The 22778-nt window shown below is 40.4% G+C and overlaps 1 protein-coding gene across 4 annotated transcripts in view; it reads left to right on the top strand.

Annotated features, from left to right (window-relative positions):
- LOC148831714 (receptor-type tyrosine-protein phosphatase mu) overlaps positions 1-21844 on the top strand; it is a 242427-nt gene extending 220583 nt beyond the window's left edge. For all 4 annotated transcript variants that reach the window (XM_088918656.1, XM_088918655.1, XM_088918658.1 and 1 more), the window contains 11 exons: positions 4631-4728; positions 9334-9450; positions 10983-11137; positions 12765-12900; positions 13839-13988; positions 14431-14604; positions 16218-16349; positions 17187-17312; positions 17934-18097; positions 19637-19772; positions 20106-21844. In XM_088918656.1, coding sequence (XP_088774782.1) covers positions 4631-4728; positions 9334-9450; positions 10983-11137; positions 12765-12900; positions 13839-13988; positions 14431-14604; positions 16218-16349; positions 17187-17312; positions 17934-18097; positions 19637-19772; positions 20106-20159 — 1442 coding nt within the window. In that variant the 3' untranslated portion in view covers positions 20160-21844. The remainder of the gene's footprint in view (positions 1-4630; positions 4729-9333; positions 9451-10982; positions 11138-12764; positions 12901-13838; positions 13989-14430; positions 14605-16217; positions 16350-17186; positions 17313-17933; positions 18098-19636; positions 19773-20105) is intronic.
- The last annotated feature ends 934 nt before the right edge of the window (positions 21845-22778 follow it).

The raw sequence follows: 22778 nt of genomic DNA, 5'->3' as shown, positions 1-22778 counted from the left end.
AAGTGTTATCAACTGCTGGCATTATGGTGACCAGAACTTCAAGGAGGATTTGATACTGTGTATTCAGAGGAACGGTGGGGCTCTGCTGACCACTTTAATAATGCAGTAATCCTGTGCTATCATTGCTTTTGTTTGATTTTTTTTGTAACAGTCTAAACGGGTGTTCTCATGTTTATACACTGAAATTCACAACACTGTTTTTCAGTTCGCACATTGTGTTTCCATCTTTGGTGAAATCTGGGGTTGTCTTCATAATACCATATCCTGGACACAGATTTTAACAACCTGATTTAAAATGTTTCTCTGCAATATAAATGTCATAAAAGTGAGATGTCCAATTTAGAAATATTACTTTGGCATATATTCAGTTGCTGTGCTTTAAAGGCGATGGAAACAATTTAAAGCGCAAAACTGCTTAGGTATGAAGTTTTGTGTTTTCTAAACTTATTCCTAGAGATTTCATGATACAGAATAAAAGGTGTATGTATTTCTGCCCTAGGTAGGATTAATGCAAATCGCCAATTATATCTGGCTTGAGTGCAAAATATCACCCACTTTTTGCAAATGTTTGTCATTTAATATAGTGAATTCTAAAACTGTGATGGGTTAAACATAAAACATTAATTAAGGGGAAAATGTTGCATGTGGCATCCCTAAACAAGCAGTAAGAAAACAAACTGTGACATCCATTCATCCATCCACCCATCTTCACTCCTCTTTCCCTGGTGAGGGTCGCAGTTTCTGCAGGCCGAGTAGATCAGCCCAGACCTCCCTGTCCCCAGCACCAGATTCCAGGTGCTCCCAAGCCAGCCGAGAGATACAATCCCTCCAGCACGTCCAGGGTCTGCCACGGGGTCTCCGCCCAGTGGGACATGCCCGGAACAGCTCCAGCGGAAGCCCAACGGGGGGCATCCTAACGAGACGCCCAAACCACCTCAATCGGCTCCTCTCGCTCCGGAGGAGCAGCGGCTCTGCTCTGAGGCTCTCCCGGAGTGCCGAGCTCCTACAGCTCCTGACCACACATTACCCCCAGCTCCTGACCATACATTACCCCCAGCTCACGACCATACATTACCCCCAGCTCCTGACCATACATTACCCCCAGCTCCTGACCATACATTACCCCCAGCTCCTGACCATACAGTACATTACCCCCAGCTCACGACCATACATTACCCCCAGCTCGCGACCATACATTACCCCCAGCTCGTGACCATACAGTACATTACCCCCAGCTCGTGACCATACATTACCCCCAGCTCGCGACCATACATTACCCCCAGCTCGCGACCATACATTACCCCCAGCTCGCGACCATACAGTACATTACCCCCAGCTCACGACCATACATTACCCCCAGCTCATGACCATACATTACCCCCAGCTCGTGACCATACATTACCCCCAGCTCGCGACCATACATTACCCCCAGCTCGCGACCATACATTACCCCCAGCTCGTGACCATACAGTACATTACCCCCAGCTCGTGACCATACATTACCCCCAGCTCGTGACCATACATTACCCCCAGCTCGCGACCATACATAACCCCCAGCTCGCGACCATACATTACCCCCAGCTCACGACCATACATTACCCCCAGCTCGTGACCATACAGTACATTACCCCCAGCTCACGACCATACATTACCCCCAGCTCCTGACCATACATTACCCCCAGCTCACGACCATACATTACCCCCAGCTCGCGACCATACATTACCCCCAGCTCCTGACCATACATTACCCCCAGCTCACGACCATACATTACCCCCAGCTCGTGACCATACATTACCCCCAGCTCCTGACCATACATTACCCCCAGCTCACGACCATACAGTACATTACCCCCAGCTCACGACCATACAGTACATTACCCCCAGCTCCTGACCATACAGTACATTACCCCCAGCTCGCGACCATACATTACCCCCAGCTCGCGACCATACATTACCCCCAGCTCGCGACCATACATTACCCCCAGCTCGTGACCATACAGTACATTACCCCCAGCTCCTGACCATACAGTACATTACCCCCAGCTCCTGACCATACAGTACCCCCAGCTCCTGACCATACATTACCCCCAGCTCATGACCATACATTACCCCCAGCTCGCGACCATACATTACCCCCAGCTCCTGACCATACATTACCTCCAGCTCCTGACCATACATTACCCCCAGCTCGCGACCATACATTACCCCCAGCTCGCGACCATACATTACCCCCAGCTCGTGACCATACATTACCCCCAGCTCGTGACCATACATTACCCCCAGCTCACGACCATACATTACCCCCAGCTCGCGACCATACAGTACATTACCCCCAGCTCGCGACCATACATTACCCCCAGCTCGCGACCATACATTACCCCCAGCTCGCGACCATACATTACCCCCAGCTCGTGACCATACATTACCCCCAGCTCACGACCATACATTACCCCCAGCTCACGACCATACATTACCCCCAGCTCGTGACCATACATTACCCCCAGCTCCTGACCATAGGTGAGGACAGGGACGTAGATCGACTGGTCAACCGAGAGCTTTGTCTTCCAACTCAGCTCCCGCTTCACCCCCACAGACGGGTACAGTGCCCTCAGAACAGCTGACGCTGCCCCGATCCGCTTGTCAGCGTAACTGTGAGATTGAAGTTCAAAAACATTTGACCAAAAATGAGTTACGATAAGCTACTGAAATCCTCCATCAAAGATGCGTGTTCCTGTGTTATATTCACTGAAAGCCATACAGGAGAGGCAGCATTTCATGACATTTAACTGGGACCACAGCTGAAGCCTAAACCTGCCTGCTTTCAGTTCAGTTCAGATATGGTAGGCATCTACAGTAATTGTATCTAATGGGAGTACTCTGTTCTCAAACTAAAGGTTTTCAGTCTTGATAATCAAGACATTTTTGCTTTGTGTGTTGAAATTTGGTTTGTGCCTTATTTTTTGAAGGATTTGTAAATGAAGGATTTGCCTGTGACATGACCAGGCAAAGGAAATTAAATGGAGACATTTGTGTTGATATCATGTAGACTTCCTAAATTTGGTAACTATCCTGAGGAATAATCTTTATGTGTGAAGGGTTTAGAATCACGTCAGTGAAGTGGAACCTTTTTAATACTTTTGATTTCCAGTACCGTCTGCCTCAGAACACATTTGATACCATGTGACTTGTATTATGTTACTGTATAAATGTTATTTAAATTATTTAAATCTCCTTCCCTGTTACGCTGTGAGTGCCAAGAGAAAAAGATAAGGCTTGAGAAACTAAATCCTTTCCTTTCACCTCTTCTATCTGTTTGTCTGCTTTTCAGATTCTGTAAGAGTACTTTAAAAATCAATTAGAATTGGAGCATGAAAAGGTCATAAACTAGGACCCAGGGTTAAAAATGTATCATATTTGAGGCTAAAGCTAAGAAAGATATAAGATTTTTCCCCATGCAGGGTACTTATAGGTTGACTGCTGTGCATCCAATGAGGAAATTGAATACAGTAATGAGAAAATTGCTTGCTTACACAAGTAGGAGACATGAAAGCAATTTTATGGCAGCAAGATCCCAAATTTTACCATACAAGTACTGGATAATAAGACGTTTGTGTGAGCATGAATATGTAAGCTTGTTGAGTTGTTGTTGGATATAATTTGTAGTAGCTGAAGGTAATGTGTATTACCTCTCAAGGATGTACTGAGATTTGCATACTCTAATTAGTTTGTCAAATGTAATTTCAGATTATGCTCGTTGATTAAAAACAATGCTAATTGGATTTAATTATATTCATAATTTTATTCCCATCAATACTGTATATAGTAATTGCTAAGCTACACAGAAAACTGCATGAATAAAAATGAGGGACAAGAGGGACCCAATTTGTTCATTTCCACCCTTCTTTTAAATGTACTTTGCTTTGGCCATTCTAATGAACCCATAAAAAATTACACTTCCAGCTAAAGTTCACAAGATTCAGATATAAATCCTAAGACGTACTTTCTACCACTTTCTGTCACCCTCAAGGTTCGTGGAAATGCATTATTATTGCAAATGAGGAAATGTGAAGATGCCAAGCTGTGAATAATTCTTTATATACTGTATGTTATGATAAATAATCACCTGCAACAAGATATGGTTCTTTTTGCAGTGCAAGGGAAATAATGTGAAGATTCTTTAAGAACTGCCAGTTTAGTAAGCTTAAGGGTCATCAGAATGGACTATAGAAGGACCTTAATGACTTTCCTTTAGGGTGTTTCATTCACACGCACCTACTGTATATCTAATTAAATACACAGGTCTGTACATTTGTAGTGTTTTCTACGCTTGAACTTAAATGAAAATAGAAGGAAAAAGTCATCCTTGACTTCCCAAAACTGAGTTTTTTTTATTAAGGTTTTACTAGCACAGGTTGACTGTGCCTCATGTCTGCATTTGGTACTGTATGAGCAGCCTGTTTAACAGGGGAGACAATTCTCTGCTGTCAGCTATGAGAAGCCCCTGTCCTTTCTTCTCAGTGATTGAAGTTTTTCATTTTGTGATTTGAACAGGAAGAATAGAAGGTAGTGCTAAAAAAAAACTGAATGAATGGTGCCTTTCTTTTTAACTTTCTCCTTTTTATCTCAACAGGGCCCATGCAAGAGACAGTGTATGACTTCTGGAGGATGGTGTGGCAGGAGAACACAGCCGTTATTATCATGGTGACAAATTTGGTGGAAGTTGGAAGGGTAGGTATCGCACAAAGTGCAAAAGTGAAAGCCGCATAAGACATGTTGGTGGCAGCTTCCAGGGTTATATGATGGAGAGAAGACACTTGAGATACAAATACAGCTAATCAAATGGTCTTCAGCTGCGAATTAATTTAATCACAATTATGGATTTTCTGCAGCAAGATACCAGAGGCTTTATATAGCTTAAGAGAGGATCTTATTTAACCCTGTACTTGGCGTCTGTATTAAGATACACACATGGTTATTTGAATGTGTGTAAAAATGTAGGATATACTGTATCTGTATGAAGTGCTTTTTCTTTTAATTATTGCATGAAATGTTACAATGTTTGAGACCCAAGCAAATTTTGATTGTAAGAGGAGCTAACTTTTGAAATGCTCTCAAAAACATTAGTTTTATCACAAGAGATACTTCAAGCATTTGTTCATCCGTTTGTGGAATTGTTTATTATTCTGCAATATATTATGCCATTACAGGTTTCAATTTAACTGTTATGATGAGGTCTGGCTCAAACATCCTTCTAAATGAGCATTTCACAATCATACAGTTTACAATAGTTTACAATTAACACGTTTTTTACATATACTACTTGACAGTTATTGAAAAAGCAAAGTAAGAGTTACAAAGGTTTATTTAAAAAGTAGAGCAGACCATATCATTCTGTGCATTATTATCAGTAGCGTTTTTGTTGTTGCCCGCTGATGCTGTCATTAGAAGCACTGGCAGCACATTTGTTATTTTAATTGGTTCACTTCGGGTTTTTTTTAATTAGAAGGAGGGGAGGCCTGGGCTTGTAGGAATGCACCTGCAGCAGGATGACAGGGAAGTTCTTATCTCTGGAAGCCCTTCATCTCCGCACCACCTGTCACTTCCCAAGTGCGGCTGCCTTTAATCAGCAGTCCAGGCAGCCCAGAGGCCTGGGCCTGTCTCCCATGGCCCCACCTACCCTTCCACACCAGCCGCGTAGCTGCCAGCAAGGCCTGTTTTGGACGGTTCTCTGCCTTTAATGAATCCACTCGAGATCTCGCCTAAATTTTAGCAGGCAGCCTGTTGCACGGCTGGTCACATCACCGCGGTTTGTGGGGATTACAGACTCACTCACACTGATCCATCTGCCACAGTTTTCTGCAGAACAAAACAAACCCTGGGGATTTCCCGAAGGACGGTTTTGTACTGTTTTAGCAAATGTTTTCCTAACGAGTTAATTATTTATCATTATTGTAAGAACGGCAGTCTTAAGAATCTTGCGGAGAATCTTTGTCATTTTAAGTACAAGTAGGTAGGCAATAGTTAAATAGAGTGTGTGGTTTGTGATGATAAACAGGGTAAAGAGTATTTCACTAATCAAATAGCAAATTAATTTTTTGTGTCCTAGTGTTACTCTTGCAGTAGAAATTTTGATTTCAGTGTTTACAGGCATTGTCACGTGATACTGAAAACTCATTTTATAGAAGCCAGATTTAAAATTTGAATTAAAAGTTGTCAAGGTTTTTTAAAGTATAAATCAAAATACAGTATGGGAAAATAACAGCTTACTCTAACGTATCATTCTGCCAAAATGTTTTTTTTATATTTAGGACTCTTCACATATTTAGACTGTTAATTATAAAGAGAAGCAAGCTATTTCCTTTAATGAGCTTAGTGTTACAGTAATCTGTAGCAATGAAATATTCCTTAGAGAGAAGAAAATTCCAACTTATCAGGCTGGCTAATTCTCAGTACAAATTTACTGTGTAATGTATTTCTTTATCTTTTTCTAGCTGAATGTTGCAGCTTTAGAAATCTTAGATTTCCCGTTTACACCAGCACATTACATTTGGTCACAAGTGCCCAAGATCATCATTGTGCCTCATGGACCCTCTCCTGTATAGCAGAAGTTAAGAATGAGGACAAGTTTCTGAGCTTTTGAGGGAAACTTCTTTTGGGAGACGTTAATGGAATTCAAAAGCCCCACACTTCACAGACCCTCGAGGAAGAACCAGGCATAATAGGAAGATGCGAAATAAATGATAAAGTTCCTCCCAAGCCACATGGCTCCAATGTGAGAGTTACAGTACAACAGTGAGAAATTTATTTAGAGCTGTCTTTTTTTGTAGACATGGAAAAGAAACCAAAATCAAAGCACAGAAGCAGATGGACCTTCCATAAATTCCATGAATAATTTAATAACTATTAATTCTTCATTTATATTGCACTTTTCATCCCTAGAACACCAAAGCTCTTCATACATAGGAAGAGATCCTCCTCATCTACCACTGCAGTGCAGCACCCATCCTGGTGATGCACAGTAGCCATCATCAGCCACACACACACACACACACACACACACACACAGAGACAGCAGATCAGGAGATCACCCAACTTGTTCTGTGTTCAACCAGCTGAATTATTACATGGGAACCGTTTGTAGGGAAGCCAGAATATACACATCCGGGACAGCAGAATCAATACCCCTCCCTCTCAAGAGCAGGGATCTTCAATAACCAAGTAGTGAACACTACAGTGTAACATCTGATGGACAGTTCCTTCTACAGCACATTGTCCCTGGGAACCATACTAGAGTCTCGGTTATGGAAATTATGGTTCAGAGAGAAGATTTCCGGCAGCGTCTTGGTCCTCCTCTGAGGTCTTCTATCCAAGCATGACCATTAACCTCTGAGATGTGACATGATTCACCAGAAGGTGGCAGTGCAGCCACCTGTCTTATAATGTACGATATTTTTAAATGCATCTCCACCATAATACCCACGCTGGGTTCATACTTACGAGAAACAGAAATGGATATTCTAATAGCAAGCTTTTATTATCCAGAATCTGCTGCTTTGTCGAAAAACTACTCGTCTATAGTGAGATGGAAAAGGGTAATGAAACTGTGAAATGGGTTGCAAATATGAAACTTAATGGATTTAAAAATGCAGTTAAATTATTTAGCACATTAATTAAAGCATAGAACCTATATTACTGCTGCCACTTATTATAAATGATAAATCCTCCACTAGTGATCATCGCATTTCCATTCTTAGTCTCCAAAGCTTTTATTGTTATGACTCGTGTGTTTCACCAGTACAATCACACACACACCTGTCTAATGTGAGTCACACTAAAGTTAGCAGCAGATAAGTGGATGTGCTGTGGCTGTTTCTGCAGTTGTCACTATATTTTGTTTGCCTGGGGCTGGATAACACAGTCCAGATTCAGGTTCTGAAAGAATATGGGGATCAGTGGGGAAAAGAAACACATTAATCTAGATCATCTCGGGAAGCGAAAGAGATTATAACTGCAGTAAAATGTAACCTCATTTTGTTTTGTGTTTTTGCTTGACACTGTTGAATCGGTTTATCGTTAGCTGGGAAAAAGGGTAACTGAAACAACAATTTTGCTTTTAAGGGTTAGAGTTTACAAGTTCAGTGATAATATACTGGATACTTGCTTTGTACAATTATAACATGTGGACTGTTTAATGTATAAAAAGCTTTTATACTTTTAAAAACATCATTGTATCTTTCTATTATGGTGGTACGGATAGGTTCGATGTAGCATACAGTCTTAAAACAAAATGATAATACAGGTGTCGGCTTGGCCAGTAAGGAGGCTGGAAATGTGGATTGCAAAGTTCACTGCTCTGATTGCATACTATGACCCACATCCAAAAAACATTGACAGGGCCTGTGGAAATGCAAAGCAGAGAGAGGAATTACCCACACATAGAAACCAGCACAGGGGAGGACAGAATTAGTGAGGAAGGAAATCCCAGAGCAGAGCTGACAGGCGAACTAGTAGAGACAGATTGATCAGCACCTCAAGAAGGGGTAGGATATGAAAAATGAAAAAGGTAATGTTAAGGTAAGAATGTAAGGATTGATACTGTCGGTGAATTCATGAAGATCATTTAAAAACATGTTGGTATTTTCTACCGGTTGGTCACGTCTGATAGTTTAGATTTTAGAGTTTAGAGAAGAACTGTATGTTAGAAGCAAGAAGCTTTTAATTCGACCATGGACTTTTTAAAAAAGTTTTCCGTGGAGTAAATATATCAACCTTTTATACTGGATAGGATTGTAAAAGGTGGTGGACAATACAGTAAGACAGCCTTAATCTTGGACGTGTCTTTTCTGCAGCGTCACAACCTCTTAATGAGATCCATAGCAAGAGCGTAATGAGTTGACAAATCGACTCACAGCATTACATAAAATTATGAAAAAGTTTCTTTGACCTTCGCAAAACTCAGCTCCTATTAATTCAAGGTTGTCCTAATCTTTTTTCAGCCTAGGCTTATGATACCAGGGTTTGATTTGTGCTTGTTTGGAAGACATTTGTGTTTCTTCCTGTGTTTATTCTAGTGTTAACTTTTAAAAATATGGCCATGATAACTTTTTTAAAAAGACTGGAACATATTATAGATATGTAATGGATTTATTTAATAAAATATTATAATGACACAGTACCAGCTTCTGCTGTGGCAGAGAATTTCAGAAGTTTAGCATGGATGAAACTACAGTAGCTACCATGCAGTTTTGTTTCTGAAAAGGTACATTTTTGATAAAAAAGCAATAAAAATATTTAGATTTTATCACTTCCTGTTGGTCTTTTTTCTTTCTGCAGGTGAAGTGTTGTAAGTACTGGCCTGATGATACGGAGATTTACAGAGACCTGAAAGTGACACTGATAGAGACACAGCTGCTATCCGAATATGTCATAAGGACATTTGCAGTGGAAAAGGTAAGCTTGTGATTGAACAAAAGCCAGACCTCTTTAAAATCTTCAATATGCATCTTGTACTGTAAGCAAGAGCAGAACACTGGGTGAAAATTCTGTCCCTTAACACAACTTGCAGCTCGCGTGTGCTTTGTATGTTCAGGAGGGAGGAGAGGGAGATGGGTCACCTTCCAGAAAATGTTTTGAGGAGTGGCAAGGGAAAAAATAGGATGTTTTTTCTTTGTCTGGCAGAAGTGAGCCAGACAATAGCCAGCTGGGACTGGATCTGGGGCGGGACGCAGATGCAAAGCAGTGAATCCTGGGAAAATACAGGAAATGGGATTAATTTACTCCATATTTATACTTGAATGCTGCATAAGAGCTGAACGTTGTCCTCTCTCTCTTAAATTTTGTTTCTAAACTTCACTCAATCCCTGTAGAATATAAACCCAATTCCTAGCCAAACTGAATCTGTTCCTGTGTTTTTCTCATAAAATGTATTGCATTTGAAGAGTCAGCAACCCAACCAAATACAGATGTGTGTCTGTGGCAAGAGCTGGCCATGTTTGAAACAGAGCCATTTGTGACCAGACTGGCCAGTCTTTGTACACTTGCTAGTTGCTGGATGCCAATAAATCAGGCTTCTTTTTTGTAAGTTTTTATCAGATGACACATTTGCATTTATGATGCATTTTAAGGATTTGGAACTATAATACTGTGAACAACAGTTAAAAAATAGTTGGAAAACCTGAGTTCCCTGTACTGAACCTTTTTAGTCTTGAACTAACTACAAGGGGACCCGATCCAGATATTTGAAGATCCTCTGAGGCGCTGACGGAGTTAACTCGTGTAACCTGTGGATTTCTGCAGAATCAAAAGTGAAACATGAAAAGTCAAATTTATTTGGAAGCACATCAGAACCTAAGTAGCCAGCGGCTGCAGCTCACCACTGGCAGCCCACTGGAGCCCAGCAGGTGTGAGCCTGGCCAGTACATGCTTGGGAGTCCTCCTGGGAAAGCTGAGGCTGCTGCTGGAAAAAGTGTTACTGGCATCAGTAGGGGGTGCTCACCCTGTGGTCTGTGTGTGTCCTAATGCCCCAGTATAGTGACGGAGACACTTTATTGTCAAAAAGGCCACTGTACCCACCCCTGAAAGTTGCTTGGCCAAGCTACTGCTGTAGGTTTAAAAATGTCTACTCAGTTTGCTTTGGCTTCATTCACTTCCTAATAACAAGGGCAATTTTCTGTTTGAAACTGAGAGTCCGTCACTGAATTTCTCCATGCAAAGCACAATTACTACTTTCTGTCCAGCTTTCAAATGATGCATAGTCTGTCCTCTGTTGTATCTGTCGCTAATTTGATTGTATTTCATGAATCCTAAGAAGTTGTAGTCATTGAATACATGAAGTAATGGATGTTGAGATGCATGGCAGTTTAAAAGAGTTTCAGGTGCACAAGAAAGACCTCCTTTCTATTGAACCAGAGAATGAATCATCCGTGTGTTTTGCAAGAGCTGGCGTCCGTGCACTAACTGTGTTTTTTCCATCTTTGACGAAGAGGGGAATTCACGAGATCCGAGAGATCAAGCAGTACCACTTCACCGGCTGGCCAGATCATGGCGTTCCCTACCACGCCACAGGCCTGCTTGGGTTTGTGCGCAGAGTGAAGAATAAGTACCCAACGAATGCAGGCCCCATGGTTGTACACTGCAGGTATCTAATGTACAATTTTTCTTTCTTATGGTTTTGGAAACTTGAGTTTTTGGCAGTTCGCCAGCGAGGGATCTCATTTGAGCCTTACAGTCTAGACACCCATGGGTGCTAAGTCATTAGCCCACTGCAGTCAGAATTCCCCAAGCAGCAAGGCACTGATGTCAGAGTGCAGCCAGGTCAGTTTAAGTGCAAGTCAGCCAGGGTGTCCTTTTCTGGCTGTACAGCAAGAAGCCCTGGGACTTTGCTTGGTGAGCTCACATTGCGTCACTGCATCACTCTTTCATTCAGCACTTCTATTCATTCTGTAAAGCTTGTCTGCATGGATTTTGCACAAAGATCTCCACTCCCTCTATGTTCAGCTGGGTCCTTACGTAAAAGCCTGCATGTCTGCTTGTGCTACAGCTCTTGTTGAGCCAGATTCAAAGCAGCTCCATTCTCCTGAAACTACTAATGTAATATCAGCAGTCTAGATTCTGGTATAACTAATTAGCTAGTCAGGATCACAGATGATACCAGAGAGGGTTGGCAAGCTCTTCAGAAGCTGCAGAGGAAATTCATAATCATTTAGGTGAAATTCAAGACTTGGGAAATGTCTGGCATATGATGTTTAATGTTGACAAGTGCCATGTGTCATGTGCAGGTAGCAGAGGCATAAACTATGCATATAAAAGAGGAAACGCTAAGCTCAAAGAAACTACTGAAGGAAAAGACTTGCATGTTTATAGTGAAACTTTCATTTTCATCACAAAGCAATCGGAAAGGAACGTGGTGTTATGTACTGTAGTTATAAGTGTAGAACTTAAAACAAGTGTTACTGTATGTTGAAATTATACAGTGCAAGACCTCTTTTATCATAGCGTATACTTTTGGTCACCACACTCCAAAAATATATATTTTTGCTCTGGAATCAGTCCACAGAAGAATGACCAGTTACATTCCTGGGGTTAACGGAATGTCCTTCTCTGACCGGCTGACCACTGTGAATCCTTCCAGTCTTCAACAAAGATGATTAAGATAGTGGGCGATTCAGGTATTCAGAAAGCTTAAAACTGTCGATGGAGCCAGTGCAGTTCACATCCTTAGAATCAGCAGTGAAAAACAAAGTGTAGTGGCAGCCTGCTACAAGCTACCAACCAGTGTCGTGCAAGATGATAGCCTGGCTTCTTTCAACAGATATCTGAATGAAATCATTTAGCTACTAGCAATCCAGATTGCCACCTGTTGTTTGTAACATTTCTTATGGTTTTATTTTCCATTAGAGGTGTATTCTAAAGTGCAGTCCTCCTGCAGTGGATCAATGGGTTTGAGTTAACTAGGGCCTCCCTGCTCTACAAGACAAATAGCATGACAATGTGATTTCGTTCTGCTGGCTTTGCAGCTAAAATGCATGATGACTGTGTTTCCGATTAGAGCACACTCTGCATTACTTACATTACTTACTTATCAATGTTTGCTTGTTTTTGAAAATTTCTGAAGACATTGAATCCTGTTAGTCCCCATGTGCTACAGAGCTTCCTTTGTATAAGTAAGACATGGCAGTGGACTAAGTGACTCTTGCTTCTTGAAACAAACCCAGTGGTGAATGCTTGCTGACTGTAGGTTTTTTTTGTGTTATCATCTATCTTAGTGCTGGAGCAGGAAGAACTGGGTGCTTCATAGTCATTGACATCATGCTGGACATGGCTGAAAGAGAAGGGGTGGTGGATATCTACAACTGTGTGCGAGAGCTGAGATCACGAAGAGTGAACATGGTGCAGACAGAGGTAAACCCACCGTTTCACAACTACTAAACTGCCTCTTTGCAGAAAGCATGTCCATAGAACTATATACAGTAATTTATAATAAGTATAACTATATACAGTATAGTAAATAAGTGGCTCATAATTTGCATTTGTGGACACTTGACTTTTAATTTAATTAACTCTGCTAATGCAGCACGTAATCTTTTTCCTGAAGCTTTGCCAGTATGAAATATTGATATTAAAATGTTTTAATCAAGTCACTTTTGTGAAGACGTACAGTGTGCTTTGAATACGTCACATCGCATTTTGCCATCAAACATTAGCCATTACTCGAGATATTGGTTTGTCAGATTCACTGACCTCTGAAGTGTCACTTGTTTTTTCCCCAACATTGCCCTTATCTGGCTAGTGGAATTTTTATTATTATACCGATATCTGTTTCCTTAATCTTGCCGGGTCTTAATACTGTTGATGAGTCTAGAGTGGTCTTAATACAAAGGTAGATTTTTTTGTATCGATTATGGGATGCTGTTACGTTAATGATCTATTCTCTGTATTTCTGACAAGTGGAGGTCCCTGGTAACAGCCTCCTAGCCTGAAAGACTGCTGACCCCTGGGCGGACAAGTTCTGTTAAATGTGACGGGGGGGGAAGCTATTCAAAATGTCACATCATAAAATATTTTCATCAAGCAATTCCTCCCTTGTCTCTCCAAGAAAAAACAATTCAGACTGAAGAGAACAAGAAAGCCCTGACGCTTAGGTACCCTGTTTGATTCTCTGATGCTTCAAGGAAAATCGGTGGCAGTGTCACCTCTATGGTTAGGAAATGCATGAAGTGACTTGGGAGCTGTTCCAGATGCTGGACCGGCATTTAGGATTTATTGATAATGGTAATTATACAGCAATAATGTTCTGTGTTTTGCAGTGTACTGTAGCTAAACCGTGTGTCCTTTCCCAGGAACAGTACGTGTTCATCCATGATGCCATCTTGGAAGCCTGTCTCTGTGGAGACACCACCATTCCAGCCCTTCAGCTCAGGTCTGCGTATTACGACATGAACAGACTTGACCCGCAGACCAACTCCAGCCAGATTAAAGAAGAGTTCAGAGTAAGTGTGTGTGTGTGGGGGGGGGGGCTGTGCATTAAACCCTTTAAGGTTTTGATAATGTGTGCCGTGATGTTCTTAAAATTGTTATCTGCAAACACGTCATTGATACAGCATTAGTTAAAAAAAAGATTGGATTTATGAGATATACTGTATATAGCACCACCTGTAAGAATTCTGGGCGTGTTCCAGCAGTGGAACCTTTTGAACGGTACTGTATATGAATAGCCACCAGTGACAGCTTTGCAAAATCTTAGAAACCTGCTTAGTGAAAGCTCATCTGTTGAAACAGAAATGTGCTCCCTCTCAGTTTGGGATGCTCAAGATTTCTGGGATAAGGGAACACAATCCTACTGCTGATATACTGCTGCAGAATACTTTGTGTAGGTTGTTTAAGAAGGGGAACGGAATTTCTGTATTCTGCTTTTCTCATCTGCCTCTCTAGACCCTAAATATGGTGACTCCCACTTTACGAGTGGAAGACTGCAGCATAGCTCTACTGCCACGCAATCACGAGAAGAATCGCTGTATGGATGTCCTGCCTCCAGACCGGTGTTTGCCTTTCCTTATTACTATAGATGGAGAAAGCAGTAACTACATCAACGCTGCGCTTATGGATGTAAGTTTCCCTTTTATGCACTCTTTGCTGGTACTCACGCAAATGTGTCATGTGTGGAATTCAATTTTTCATGTTTGAGCTACACACAAGGCAAACATCCTTATTTACATACACAAAAAGCACCGGTACACTTTACAACATCATGGCAGCCAAGTGTTGGCACCATTTTTGTTGTAATTTTTTTATTTCTGAGATTCTGATAAGATAGCAACAAAAGAGAGGTATCAAAGAATGATGTTATCAAAGAATGCAGTTAATACACTCTGAAAAAAGCATTGTGCACAATAAAACAGGTAACACAGGAAAATAAACCATACTGTGAAAGGGCCGATTTCTGCAAAAGCAGTGTGTGAGTCAGATGTTTTTCTCAATAGCAGGTTTGAAGAGAAATTGATTTGCCTTTAAGGGACCAACACTATAAATCAAGTTAACATCGCTTACAGATACAAAAACACACGGACACTGAAATCTGAAATCTCATGCATATAAAATGTTTAGACTTTTCAAGTTTTTGAATTCAGTTTTTGAGTTGAATTTCGTCTAAGGCTGGGGTGAATCTGATTGTTTTACTGTTTTCTTTAAAGTATTTATGATATGATTTTGAAGGTGCTTTGTAAGTGATGATTTATAAGACATTTAATTCAAAGTACAACATCAGCAAAAAAAATACAGAGACATACTTCCATGGCAAACACAAACAGGAACAGAAACATTCGTAAAAACAGAAAACAAACAGAAAAAAACAGAAAACACGGGACCCTTGCTGTGAAGTAGGCAAATCATAGATAGTTAAATGGCAGAAGTGTTAGTAAATTTGGATATGGTTGATCAGCACTAAACCTAGGTGCAGTGCACAGGAACCACAACTTATTTTCTATTTTGTCCATCGGACATTACATATCATCCTTAAATATAATGGAGCTTGTTGTGTTTTTGAGTACTTATTATACAAGTAAAAAAATGTCACCAAAATTGAGTATACAATAGTAATGCCAGAAAACGTGCTCATTTATATAAACAAGACTTGTTCCATAAGTCTGTTTTTTTTCCCCGTCTCCATCTGTTACTGAGGTGAAGATTGTGGTCAGTGAATTATCAGTGTTCTCTGTAGTGACGTCTTCTTTTCCACCAAAAACAGCCGTATCAGTTACATAGATTCAGCGTTTCTCGCACACCATGGGGACAACAGTGGTTTATGCATTGAAAATGTTTTCTCTAATAACTGTTCCTAAGTATTATTAGAAAAAATAAATTACATGTTTATTTTAATGAAATGGTTTTAAAATAGGAATCGTATTGGTACCCATTTATTTCAGTGATTCTGGAAATGATTATGCAATGAAGTCAATAGAACAAAAGTTTGAAGATGTACTATGTGTAGTTTAGAGATGAAATAACTTGAAAAAAGTTGTTTCCAAGTGAAAATTGGAAAGGAACATTTTTATTATTTGTGGTAATTGAACAAATCATAGCAAGATGTGAGACGAAGCATCATTTTTTTTTCAATGGAATGGAAAAAAACCCAATTACTACTGATGGAGCAATGAATGCCATGGAATGGACCATGTGTTCTGCAGTGAGTAGCATTGTAATGACTTCCTTTTGTTTTGCAGAGCTATAAGCAACCTTCTGCGTTCATAGTCACCCAGCATCCTTTGCCAAACACAGTGAAAGATTTCTGGAGGCTGGTTTTGGACTATCACTGTACGTCAATAGTAATGCTGAATGATGTGGACCCAGCACAGGTATGAGCAAGCATGTCAGGAAAGGAAAGTCATGGAAGTGACTGTGAGTGCCCTGGCCTCGGGCGCTGTCAGAAAGCCTGTGCGTTAAAGCTGTATTGAAGCTGCATCAGTACGGCTGGCAGACCTTGTTGTCAAAATGCTGTTCCGCAATAATAGGAGCCATTAGTTCTGATTGTAACCAGAAAACTAACCTGACGCAGAAGTTCAGTAGAATTTTATTTTCATGCTTTTTTAATCTGATTGTTTTTAATAATAATTTAGTCTCATGAGGTATTTTTGTTCCCTGTGCTACATGGGATGTGTGTGTACTGTATATAACACTGTGTACTGTATGTCCATGAATGCCTCTGGACAGGAGGCTGCAAGATTTACTTTTTATCTTTACATCAAGGGGCCCTGATGCAAGCATTTTCCCAAGAGTTCCTTTTGTAAGCAGCTTGGGGTTTTAACAGCACTGTAGTCAATAGGAAACAGGAACAAATAAAAAAAAAAAAATTTTACCATGTTTGATCATGCCTTCCACTACATAGAAACGCAGATGTTTTTCTTGTAAAATATGATGCATCAAGATCTTTTAATCTCGGAAAGATATTGAAAAAAATAAAGTTTCCAGTACACTGTAAAGTGAAATTCATAATTCTGCATATTTCAAAAGATTACAATGATTGTAATCTCTGCTGTTACCCGAAGGATCTTAATTGCTGTAATTGTGACAATCAGGAAGCATTCTTGTGCCAATATATCCTGTGTTCTCTTTTTTTATTTTGAATATTTTTTACTGTTCATTACTATAGACTTTTATGTTATGCTTGTTGTTTGTTTTGTTTTTTTTGATAGTTGTGTCCTCAGTACTGGCCTGAAAATGGTGTTCACAGACACGGACCTATCCAGGTGGAGTTTGTGTCAGCGGACCTTGAAGAAGATATCATTAGCAGAATATTCAGAATTTACAATGCAGCAAGAGTAAGGCTCTTTTTATAAAAATGTATGAATGGGTGGCATCGTGACTTTGGTGCCGTATATTGATACTTCAGTATATTTGAACCTTTTCACCCTATGCCTAAATACCTCTGGTAAAGCTCAGAATCTGGGCCATGAGATCAGTACAGTATATAACTATTGCTGAGAATTATCTCTTGTCAGCTAAAACGACCTCTGTAGCTGTAAAGACATGTAATTCATCAAACTGTGACCTACACCTGTGTGTGAAGCTGTTTTTGAAATGGACCAAACTACACACCGATGTGGTAGTCTGTAGCATTTCAGTAAAATCTCTGATCTCTGAAAATCTCTTAATGTTATGAACAGGACGTTTTATGCTAGTTTAAAATTAGTTTTTTTTCAATGTAATTTTTGGCACCAAGGTATTATATATGCTGTACATTCCAGTTAGAAGAGGTTTGCTATGCTCCAGTGTCACGTCGAAATTAAAACCCATCACTCCAACATCTGCACTTCATATTGCAGTACATGTCCTGTACACACAAAGTAAATCGATTATGTATGGGGTGGAATAGTGCATGTTGGCTGCGAGGGTCTCTCCGTGTCGTGACTCCATGCCCTGTGTGCCTGTCGGCCCTGTAGCCTCAGGATGGGTACCGGATGGTGCAGCAGTTCCAGTTCCTGGGCTGGCCCATGTACAGAGACACCCCGCTGTCCAAGCGCTCCTTCCTCAAGCTCATCCGCCAGGTGGAGAAGTGGCAGGAGGACTACGACGGGGGAGAGGGGAGGAGCGTGGTGCACTGCCTGTAAGTGTTCCTGGCGACACGGAGACTGAACTTTTTGTAACGTCATTGACAAGTGTCCCACCACGCGGAACCTGCAGGTTTATTCAGCGCTCAGCACGGCAGCTTCTATGGCATTGTTCTACTTTGAAGATAAAGCCATTTCTGGAATTTTTCATCTGCAGTTATGTTTGAGTTATGTCTTACTCTTTGTACTGTACATACCGAGTGTTGCCCTTGCCTGTGCCCACTAGCCAGTGGGATTGCAACTGCTGGGACAGGGTGGGCAGTACTCATCAAGGGTCTTCTGAACTCTGGGTGAAACGGCGTCTCCTGGGCCTGTGACTCGGCAGCTGGCTCAAAAAAGTGCAGTGGTGTCAGTGAAGGATGCTCTTCAGTCAGGCGCTGTGCAGCCTTCAGTGTGTTAAAATCTACAGGGTAGTCACTCACCCCTTATATTACAGGAGCCGTAGCCTTAAACACATGACATTCCAGATAGCATGGGTATGTAGTAAAAAATGATTGATAATTCCACATCTCATTTCGGATCTCAGTAATGTTTGCTTTCAGTGTTTATGAAAAAGCCACTACTGTATGTCAAGTGCATTTTATCTGTTAAAGAATTATAGAAACTAGTAATCAGATTTTTAATCTTAATGCCAAAAATAAGACACCCAGGTGTTGAAATCAGTTCAACACTGTCTTCTACCTGTAGAAATCCTCACTGGTGTCCTGTGATCATCTCTGTTTCCATATACTGTACATCACTGCTTAATATACATTTTTGTCTCTGCTGCCATGTTTGATGACTGGTTAAAGGTGATGTGCAGAAGCTGTTAAAAAGTAGTACATATACATATCTAATATACATATAATAACCAAGAAGGACTGGAAACTCGCTCTCGCTCTGCTCACCAGCTACAAAAAACAATCTCTCCAAGTTTGTAGTGGCATTTGTCATTGCTGTGTAAATTCTGGTTAAAGTAAAATGAGTGCTAAAGTATTTTGCTTGCCACTGTACACACTAATTATATTTTTTAAACGTTTCTGTTCCTTTTTAATTAGCAACAGTTTAGCTATTCTACTTCAACATACAGTATACTGGGCATCAGGATTCCTGAGAAGAGAGACAGGCTGGAAAAGTACCAGTTACGCACTCAAACGCTTAAAAAGCAAGACTGTGGAAAGTCATAGATGGGGCGATGTTAGCAGTGAGAGCTTTTTGACTCCAAATATTTCCTTCTCTCTTTTTGAGGTCATATAGGAGAAGTATTTGCAAAAATAACACAAGAATAGAATAATCTTATTCCCGCTGCAGCAGGAACAGAGATCCCTTCAGGCTTAAGGGTGTTTAAGGAAATTGTGTTTAAGGAAAGCGATCACAGAGGTTCAATAAGGGAGCCGCACACCTGAAGAAGCCTCCACAGTCAAAATATGCTTAAGTAGTCCTACAGCAGACAATGCATTATCGCAGGATGGTGCATAATGGTTCATAAAACTGTGTTTACTCTCTCCAAAGTAAAAAAAAATGCTGATTTTCCTCTCTTGTGCTGTCTTGTGCAGGAATGGGGGAGGTCGCAGTGGGACGTTTTGTGCAATTAGCATTGTCTGTGAAATGCTCCGGCACCAGCACTCAGTCGACGTTTTCCATGCTGTTAAGACACTGAGGAACAACAAGCCCAATATGGTTGACTTACTGGTACGTCTTTTAAAGCTGCTTAGTCCTTATTTGACTGACTGGAGTACATTTAAATGGAGGCCATAGTTCAGGATGTTGTCAGTTTTTCATGCCATCTAAACGCACATTTAGACACAGTTGATGGAGTTAATTTCTTTTGACACAAGCCACATCTTGGCTCTAAGCACAAGATATGAGAAGGCCATTTGGCCCGTCTGAATTAATTGGTTTGTGCCAGTCTGTTTAGCTGTTCTGCCATTTCTTGAATGTATTTTTTCTTTAAATATTGATATAATGAATAACCTGCATTTATTGATTAAATTAATTTAATCTCCTTGCTTTCACTTTTTGTAGGATCAATATAAATTCTGCTATGAAGTAGCACTGGAATACTTAAATTCTGGGTAACATTGCCTGGAAACGTTCTTTTCCGCACATACCTGGACGAAGACACGATTCTTGTGTTTGTGAGCCCTTGAAAAAGGCTCACTGGCTGAATCCTAGACTGATGATTCCATCTGACTGTCTCAAAATGAGCTGGAAGAACTGTAATTGAACTAATTTGCTTGCACTGCCCATTTTACATGACGACTACCATGGCTCTACGTGTACAGCAAGAATTGTATGGACACATTACTGTTTATGCATCCAGTCAACTGTCCATCATAGCTAACCGTAAAAATAAGGAGCGCAGTGATGTATCTACAGTTCACTCGTCCAAGTCTTTTTTTTTCTGTTCCTGCCTGTGATCCTTGGTTATTGCCTTTATCCTTGTTGGATGCAAAGTGTCATTTCCGTTTTTGTGGGGAATGCAATATAGCGTAATGTTAATATTTTTCTTTCCAAATTATGTTTGATATGTTAATACAAAGCAGTATGATACATATGTAGTTATTACCGAAGTAAACTGGCATTGAAATCGCAATCCTAAATGTTGTGCTGTTGTTGCTACATACTGTACATTGTTCTGATGGAGGAGGAAGCATATTGGTGCAGTTTGCAAACTGGCTCGCATCTTGTCTGAATAAAAGGATCCAAAGCTTTTTTTCCATTTGTTTATATTGTAAATATTTCATCAGATTATTTATTCATAAAGAGTACTTTTTGTGAAGCACAGTGAGTGACAATCATGTTTTTCCCTCTAAACTCAATATAATGTTGACCAGATGATATTGTTAGACTTTGTTTATCTTGTATGAATTTGCAACTCTATTAATATATACATATATATACCAGTACTGACTAATGTATTTTTTTTCCTTTACATAAATACATTTTTTGTTCTTTGAAATATTAAGAATACATTTTTATTCACAGATAAGGTGTTTTTCCCTACGTTGGGAAAATGAGTTGATAACTGAACATCAGGTAGTTTCTTTGAGAGACACTGTGCACATAGCAATTACACAAAAACCAAGGCGATAATTTGTAGGGGTGATTAGTGAGCTCAGATACTGCAAAAGCTCCATTTACACATTTTTACTCAATGTTTTTATGTTCTACTATACCTTTTAACTGGTTGTGATAACATGTTTGATACAAACAGGCTGAGCAAATGATCCTTAACTTTGCAGCTGATGCGTTTTTATCTTTTGAGATTATAGAAATGCGTTCAACTGACTTTGAATAAGCGCATCTCTCATCTTTAGCTGACAGTGTATGTCTTTCTAAAAGTCAACAGAATTTAACCATTGCCTTTGATGTTTGGATGCTGTGGTTGGTTAACAGCAAGAAGCTGTTCCATTCCTGAAAAAGAGGGCACTCGCTCAAGGTCATTTAATGTGATTGTATGAAGCAACATGAAACAGTGTATACAAGCTGATACTTTAATTTGCTCTCAACTTTCTGAGGTTATTACATGTACAAGATTCTTACAACTCCTTGGCCACAAATAATTAATCTACAGTAATGGGATGATTCCCATTTTATTTCTCTGTCCTTAAACATGTGTAGAGAACCATACCAAATTGTATCTCTGTTTCAGTAGCTGGATTCTATGTACACTCAAGTGATCAGTACTATAAAATGTTATCCAGATACACTGTTTGTAACTATTTTATGTGGATGAAGTGAAATAAAACAAAACCAAAACAGCAGCAGACTTGAGAAAGTATGTATTGTTCACATAAACAGTTAAGTCAAAGATCTTTTCAGGTTATTTCACCCATTTTGCCACAAGGAGGACAGATCCACATGTATTGCAGAATGGGCCAAGTCAGTTACAGTACCTGTAGTAGTTCAGGTGGGGAGCTGCGTCAGCATGTGCAGGCTGCAAAGGAACAAGTAATAGGTTTATTCCATGCTGAAAAAAAGAAGAAAGGAAACACAATGTTTCGGCCATGGAACCTTCTTCAGCCTTCACACCTACAGTACCTGTATGCACTGATACCCCTCAGTCTTGTATGCAAGGCACTTTAGGGCTTTGTGCCGCTGGACTCCAAGTTGGCATAGATTTCAAAGAAAAAAATGTTTAAATGATTGAATTTTTTTTATCTTAACGTGCATTCATTCACAGAACATTTTGTTTTGTATTTGGTTAAACAACTTAAGAATATTGCATAACCATACTGTATATAACTGATTAGTCACGTCAAAAGTTCCAGGCCACAACTAAATACGTCTAAAATGGAGAGGAGGAGGAGGACAAGCCATCTGATGTGCGGATGGACAAAGCTTGTGACAGTTTCGGCACTTTACATGAAAGTCTCCTTCGGGCTCGTACAGTGTTTTTAGAAAAATGACACTGCTTTAATTGTTGGCTTTGGGATCTCTTCCACCCTAAATGAACAAGTTAGGATGGACATCATTCCAAATCATGTAACATTTCACGATCGTGGTAATTAAGAACTGGTAATGGGGACTACCCCTGTGGCCAAGACACCCCTATTCTTTTTGAGAAACGCCCTGGGATTTTCAATGACCACTGAGAGTCAGGACCTTGGTTTTACATCTCATCCAAAGGCTGGCGCCTTTTTTACAGTATAGTGTCCCCGTCACTATGCTGGGGCATTAGGACCCACACAGACT

This window comes from Atractosteus spatula, chromosome 6, assembly GCF_055471065.1.
Source record: "Atractosteus spatula isolate fAtrSpa1 chromosome 6, fAtrSpa1.hap1, whole genome shotgun sequence".
Lineage (NCBI taxonomy): Eukaryota > Metazoa > Chordata > Actinopteri > Semionotiformes > Lepisosteidae > Atractosteus > Atractosteus spatula.
Note: the sequence above shows the minus strand (reverse complement) of the source record. Positions and strands in the feature narration are given on the sequence as shown.